This window comes from Rutidosis leptorrhynchoides, chromosome 11 (assembly GCF_046630445.1).
Source record: "Rutidosis leptorrhynchoides isolate AG116_Rl617_1_P2 chromosome 11, CSIRO_AGI_Rlap_v1, whole genome shotgun sequence".
Taxonomy (NCBI): Eukaryota; Viridiplantae; Streptophyta; class Magnoliopsida; order Asterales; family Asteraceae; genus Rutidosis; species Rutidosis leptorrhynchoides.
The window spans coordinates 267,706,484-267,714,124 of NC_092343.1; the positions used below are offsets into that span (position 1 = coordinate 267,706,484).

Below are 7,641 nucleotides of genomic sequence, written 5' to 3' on the forward strand. Positions count from 1 at the left end.
GCTTTTGATCCAAACGGCCTCCTTCTTCTCCAAAACTCCAAATCTCTCTCTAGAATCTCTCTCTCTCTCTCTAGATAGTTGGGAGTGATGAATGGATGTGAAAATGATCCAAAACTGATCCAAACCAGCTAATATGGTGCACAAATCCGGCCCCAAGTGAAATTACCCAAATACCCTTCATTTAAACCAATTAAAACAGAGGATTCTGTCAGCGCCAAATGGCGCGGCGCGCCCCAAACCCGCGCGGCGCGCGATCCTACTGAAACAGTTTCTTTTGCATTTTAATTTATATACAATAAAACCCACACCCTTGAACACCATAATACACAAGTATACAAGATAAATATTCGGGTCTTACAATTTAATGACTTAAATGCATTAAATACCCCATTTTCACCAAAACCGCCCCTTAAGGGTCAAGACCATCGTCAATCACCTAAAAGCTAGTGATTAAGGTCTATCAACACTAACTATAACACAATTAGGGTAATTCATACCCATAATCTCAAACTATGTAAATCATTAACCCCTTTGACTCATTTAAAGTCAACACACCCATTTCGGGTCATCCACTAACCCAACTAACACCCATTTACCAATTAGCTAGGTGTGCTAGTAATTAACTAACCAATTAGGACTCATAACATCAATTAACACTTTGAAGCCCTAAGTTAGTTACCATTGAGTCTTCATGACTCCATCTTACCCAAGAACACCCAAAATCAACAAATATGGGTTTTATGTTCTTCATTTACCCAAACCCTAACCCTACACAAAATCAAAGTAAGGAAATCAAGATTAGAGCTTACCACTACAACCCCAACGTAGCTAGTGAGTAGATAAACGACTTTAATACCCGCACTTTGGCCCGAGAACAACTTTTTCCTCTTGGATTTAAGCTTTCTCACTCAAGAAATCACACTCTCTCTCCAAAATTAAAGTGAAGAAGATAAGGTTGTTGAAAATGGAGTGAATGATACCCCAAGATCTGACCTACTGGCCTCCAATACGTCCACAAGTGAAATTACCAAAATGCCCATCAAAATATCTGAATAAAACAACAGAACCCGACTACAGTGAGGAGTGCGCCAGGCGCACCCCTAAGTGTGCGCTGAGCGCACCCTGCTCAGTTCACCCTCTGACCTCTGTTTTAATATACAAGGTCACCCACACTTCATGTACCATAATTACACTGATGTACAATTATTATTAGGGTCTTACATTTGAAACTTGACAATTATTGTCTGTAAACTTTTGACATTAAACTTTGGTGGTCTTATGCTGATAAACGTTCTTATGAAAATCATTTCTTAAATATATTGTATTGCCCACTTAAACCTGTAGATTCACTCAACATTATTGTTGACCCGTTTTGCATGTTTTATCTCAGGTCCTTAGAGGTATTGCTTCCGCTGGCTTGCTTGGTGCATCTCTTGCTGTAGAGTCAGCATATATTTGTCAAAACTTTATTTATATACGTTTTGCATTTAAACTTTTTACATTTACTAAATACTGTTGGCTTGTGGTTACGATTACAACGGTATTTCTTACGTTGGTTGACTAGTGTTTTTATGTCAACTGTTTTTTTTCAAAATTAAATGCAAATGTTTTTGAAACGTCTCATATAAAGGGCGTAACCGTTACTATGGGACCTATGATTAACATGCCGTTAGATGGAATTTGGCGTGGTGCTTCAGCTTTGGTTCAAAACTTCAGGTATTTCAGATTTGGCCCGAACTGGACCGATACCTGAAAAAATTGAAAACTATGGACCAAGGACCAAATCAAATAACTTCGGGTACTTCGGTTTTGGGTCGGTTCCTCTTCGAATCTCGGCTTTTTACGATTCTACCCGGACCATGCACACCCTTAGTTCCTCCGTTAATAATTTCCGTTTTCTAGTCATGCGTTTTGCAGGTGATAATATTAACAAAATTTTATATGTTCCTTTTCCTTGTTCTTTATTTCCAGGATAACAAAAATCAAAGCAACAACAACCTCTGCGAAAATAAATTGGGTTTTTGTAACTGATTTAGTGTGTGTTTGATAAAACATAATGATTAAGCATTGAATTATTCAAATATGAATGATTTAAATGTTTTGAACACCAATAACTTGTTTGATGATTATTCTGAATGAATCAATGAAGAATGTATAAATTAATATATTGACCTTTTAAATGGATAAATAAAAGAACATAATTGTTAGATAAATGTCCTGGATATAATTTAAGCATGATACTAATGGAAATGGACATTTTAGTGGTCAAAAGAGAATTTCAACTCTAAGTGATTCATCATTGATTGTTGAACAATACAACGTTAGTTGTTATTCAAATGTCACCAACAAACGTAATGAATGAATGCTGAACGATTCAACATTCAGTGCTAAATGAGGCAATCAATTCTTTAGTGATTTAGGTTGTTGGTGCTTTATATTTCATTTTTATAAAAAAGAAAAGGATGAAAAACATATGAAATGACATAAATACCCTAATGCAAAGTACATGACCGATTTAACGAAAAGATAACGGTTGTTATCGAAAGATACTACTCACACATGTAAATATACGAGTACCATCCACGTCAAAAAAAAAAATCAGTGACCATACTCGTATTCCGAGTAATTTTTCTATAGAAAATTATGTCTTCATGAATTTATCCCGCAGTTTGTGTGTGTAGCTTATCTTTCATTTAGGGAAAATTAATTGTAATTAGTTGTTGTCTATTAAATTTTTGCAAGAAACACATTTTACTTTATCTTAATTGTTTTTGAAAAGAAAACAAAAACTTTATAATAATACTCAATTATTATGAATGAATTATTATGAATGAAACCGAACATACAACCTAATCAAAACGGCTAGGCTCAAGAATACAAAACAAAAATTTCCTAAACGAAACGAGAAATTACTATCTATAACCGAGCTTCCCAGGGCCGAAATAAAGCTAAACGAAAACTAACAACATACAAGCAACCAAAAGCTAAACACCAACAAACTACACAACACCAAAGAGAAACAACCAGAATACCACGACAACAAATCAAAGCCAAACCGAGCTAATAGGATTCAGAGGAGGATAAACGACTCTTTGGGCCCGGTTTAACGTATTTATCATTTATTATTTCACAGAACACATTAATTTTAAGGGGAACAACGAAAAAAAAAATCCGTTGGTCCCTGTGGTTTGAGATTTTAACCCGTTTGGTCCCTCATGGAAAAATCTGTTAAATCTGATCCGTTAAGTCACCTATGTGCGTGGCACAAAAGGGTATTTTCGTCCATTACATCAATCAGGGACCAACCGAGTATCTTTTTGAAATTTTCCTATTCTTCATTCATCTTCTTCCCCCAAAACAAAACCCTTTTCTCTTTTCTCTTTCGTGACCTTAAGTACATCTTTAAAAAAAACATACACATATCTAAAAAACACAGACCTGCTAACAAACACATACACATATAAAAGTTGGTTGGACTGGTTCTAATTTTACAACTTTTGAAGCTTTTGGTGCTATTATATGGCAAATAAACACTTCACTAAAACTCAAAGGGGAACTTATATACATTTTCTTACTTTTAAGCTAAATAAATAAGGTGAAACCTTTAAAGTTTTAAGAGGTGAATAGAGAACCGAACATCTGTGCTGAACTTGGCTCTCTTTTGATTTTTACTCAAAATTTTCAATCTTTTTCTTGCCGAGAAAGATATACTAATACCTCAATATATACACCCTTAAAATCTTACATACATAATACACAAAATTAAACCTCAAACAAAGGAATTTGGTTATGTCTTTCGTTTTTTACTCAAAATTAAATATTAAACCCCGTCTTTTCGAACACTTCTATCTGATAAGGGTTCATCATTGACCTCCATGATCATCTGCGTTCGATTCATGCTTGGGTGGCTCGGTCGACGGAAGGGATAACTCGATCGTAGTACAACGATGAATGATGACGATACTCAATAAATGAATGATGGCTCGATGACGCTGAACGATGGAGTCAGGGTACCAGTCGATTTGATTTTTCTAGTTTAGATCTTAGTTTTGTTCTTGTGTTTGAACATGGATCTTGCAGGTCCCTGGATTTATATTTAGATTTGGGAGATATTTGGATTTATATTTCATTCTGATTAGGGTTTGAGTTTTTGATTTAGACAAATTAGGGTTTGAAGGTTTGTTGAAGATGAAAGGAAGGAAAGGGGATACTTGATTAAGGAATATTGTAACGACGAAAATTCCCTCATGTGCAAAGCACATGTAAAATTTAACGGACTTCTTTAACAGCCATTTGGTTGAAATCTCAAACAACAGGGACCAACGAAGTCAAAAAAAGTTTAGGCCAGAATAATCAATTTTGAGCAAACCACATGGGCCGCGCAAAAAACAACTTGACCTTTATTTATTGATGGATACATAAGCAACGTACAGTACGTGTTGCAGCATGATACGATCGATAATTAAGAACTACAAATTTACTAAATATTATTCGCCCACATGGACATCTAACTAGTCTTAGCTTCAGGACGATTAATCGGTAGCAACGCCATGTGCACCCTCGAATGATAGCGTAGTAGTGTCTGAGAGATATAATGGAGAGAGGGCTTCGTATACAGTTGATCCGTCTACAACGCTTATACTCTCCGTAGGATGAAAAGCATCCCAAAACACGTAGTTTTGCCTAGCATCACACGGGACTTGGTTTGGTGCACATTGCCCAGTTGTGGCAGTGACGTTACAACACGCTTTATCCGTCACATTAAAATCTGCATACATACATGTAATAAGCAATCAATTAAATTTTATAGCAACTATACGAGAAAGGGTAAAAATTGAGTCAAATTAGAGGAAATCATAAGTAACCTGAAGAATATCCAAGAGAAGGGTTAATGTAAATGAAGTTTGAACCGGAGAGTTTAGCCTGAAGGTCGGCAAGAGCCGTAACAAGCTTCGTATTGAATTGTACGACAGCAACGTTTACGGCATCCACACATGCATCTGTTTCATACCTTGTCATCATTGCTAGCGTACAACCCGAGTATGCAGCTCCTGATACCCCAAATTTTCTTGCTCCGTACTTATACAATATCTACAAGTATATATAAACCCACATTTGGTTTGGTTGATTAACATATACTTCATTCGTCCCAAAATAATAATTCTGTTTTAATATTTCAAAATTTTTATTTTTCAACTTTAACTTTAGATATATTTATTTACGTTATATAATATTTAATGAAAGTTATATCAATAACAATTATATTTTAACGCGCTGGTGATAAGTGAATTAAGTAGACTAACCGAAAGCTGCTGGGATAATTGGTGAACGAGGATATCTGCATACTCTTCGGAAGTGTATAAACTGCTGGTTAAATAGTGTTGTGGAAAGAAGTAGTTGTTAATGAAATCGTTGTTTCCCATTGCAACGGTGTAAATGCATTTGTTGAGATGTTGTTGTACTTTCGTTAAGCTCCCATTTCCGATCAAGTCGATGAGTTGTAAAATTGTTGTTGCATGATTTGCAAGCTGATGATTCAAGCTTATTCTACCACCCTTTTATTATGATCAACTTATAATAATCAATCATTGGTTACACATGTATTTGTAATTATAGTATACGCTTGGTTAGTTATTTGCATATATCGTTGTAGCTATTAACACATGATTTATTTGATCGGACGAAACATTTAGGCTTTGGTACGTACTATTGGCCTTTTCGTCTAACAAATTAGTGTATTTAAGACGTCGATCCATGTAAATGTAATCTATTTAAAGACTTTATATGCATGCGTGCATGCATGCATTATGAATTTTCAAGTATGCGCATATATATATATATATATATGCATCTATACATATATCAAATGGATTAGGTACGTACCATGTGTTGGCCAGATTCGTCACGAATTCCTGCAGCCCCAGATGCATAATTTACTCCTTGAATGATTTGCTCACCTTTTGCTTTTGCGTATGCAGGAATAGACTTTTCAAATCCTAGTAGGTCAGCTGGTAATTAATTAAGAATCAAAAAGTTAACAACATCAAGTTATAAAAGTTTAAACAATGTGAAAGCTATGGTATATATACATTTTACTTAACTTCCTAATTAATCGAGTTAATTGCTCATGTATATATAAAAACTTAAAATATATTCAGTCGTATTGTGTTCGATCAATGCAAATTCTCTTAATGTATATATAAACTTGAAATGTTCACTCATTTTTACTTAATATGTTGTACGTCTCCAATTAAACGTCACTTTAAACTGTAAGTTCGTCATATTTGATAGCAATACATTTTGTTATTGATCGAGCCCACATTCGTTACTAAGAGCTAAAATAGAATCGGGTGCAATGAGGTTAGAGTTGTTGTGATGTTTTGGAAACCTTATGATTGTCTTTGGTTGATATTTCAAACCATCAATCACCATGTCTCGGTGTGAACCTTTGACTTGATGCCATTTGGGTAGAGTAACGTTATGTGTTCTCGTCCCCTCAAATGAAAAGTTATGTCCTCTATTTATAGGAGAGGGTCACGTCTTAGGAGTGCGCATTTAATTTTGCACACTTGTGCGAATTCTTGCACACATGTGCTATGTGCAATGCGATAAAACTTTGACAATATTGTGTCATGTGCAATGTGTTGAAACTTGCACAATGTAGCGCTAATACTTGAACAATATTGTGCTATGCGCAATATAGCGCTATTCGCACTATCACTTATAATATCTACAGAATAGGATTTAAAAGTAATTAAAGAGACCAATAACGTCGGCAATATTTCGTCCGTTGGAGAATCTTCCGGTGGGCCCATCAGGGAAGTCAATCCCATAGGGTAGAAAGTTGACTTTAGCCTCTGTAACGAGGTCGTTGTTGTTACCGTTATCATATAAAGAGTCACCGAATATGAAATAACAAGGGACTTGGGGAACACCTAAGGCGAATGAACATAAAGTTGATATGAATGATACCAAAACATAAGCCCTAATCTTAGAAATGCTCATTTTATTCCTTTATGGAATTTAGTCTAGAAAGATTAAAGGGTTTGGTTGTTTTGGTGTATGTCAAAATTATCTAAAGAAATTGATGTACTTATAGACAAAATTTTGATATCTTGATTGGTGTCTGGTAGTAACCCTATGGACAATATAATAGGAAGAGACTAAACATCAATCAAATTTATACAAATAATTGCATTTGCATGTGATATTTCTTTGTTTTATTGCAGGCCTACTACTGCGTCTCTTCGTCCTTTTAGAACCGCGGCAATTTAACCACCATAGAAATTGTATCCAAAATCTTGCTCATATCCTGGATTGTCCAAATTCCCCAAAAAAATATGTTACATGTGCAAAATCAGTAAAGGGAACAATAGATTATCTAAAAAGGATGCATATTCATTTGAAGAAATATATGCAATGTACGTTTATTAATGTTTCTAATAACTAAACAAGTCATCTCAGATCATCAAATCGTTACTCTTGCCAAATAATTAAGTAATTACTTGTACTAAACAAGTTGTTAATGTTTCTTACTAATTTTTTATTTTAATGAATTTCTTAAAAATATATACTATCATAATTTTTACTTAACAAAAAACAGATGTACATACATGTTAAATAACAAACCACACTACATGG

The 7,641-nt window shown here is 34.7% G+C and overlaps 1 protein-coding gene across 1 annotated transcript; it reads right to left on the minus strand.

Moving 5' to 3' along the window:
• Positions 1–4,349: 4,349 nt before the first annotated feature.
• On the minus strand, positions 4,350–7,027 carry LOC139877571 (GDSL esterase/lipase At4g18970-like). Its single transcript, XM_071865007.1, has 5 exons — positions 6,765–7,027; positions 5,884–6,008; positions 5,304–5,555; positions 4,866–5,091; positions 4,350–4,768 (listed from the first exon to the last, which is right to left on the minus strand). The coding sequence occupies exons 1-5, from the start codon at positions 7,003–7,005 to the stop codon at positions 4,533–4,535; spliced, it is 1,080 nt and encodes a 359-aa protein (XP_071721108.1). The 5' UTR covers positions 7,006–7,027; the 3' UTR covers positions 4,350–4,532.
• Between the last annotated feature and the right edge of the window lie 614 nt (positions 7,028–7,641).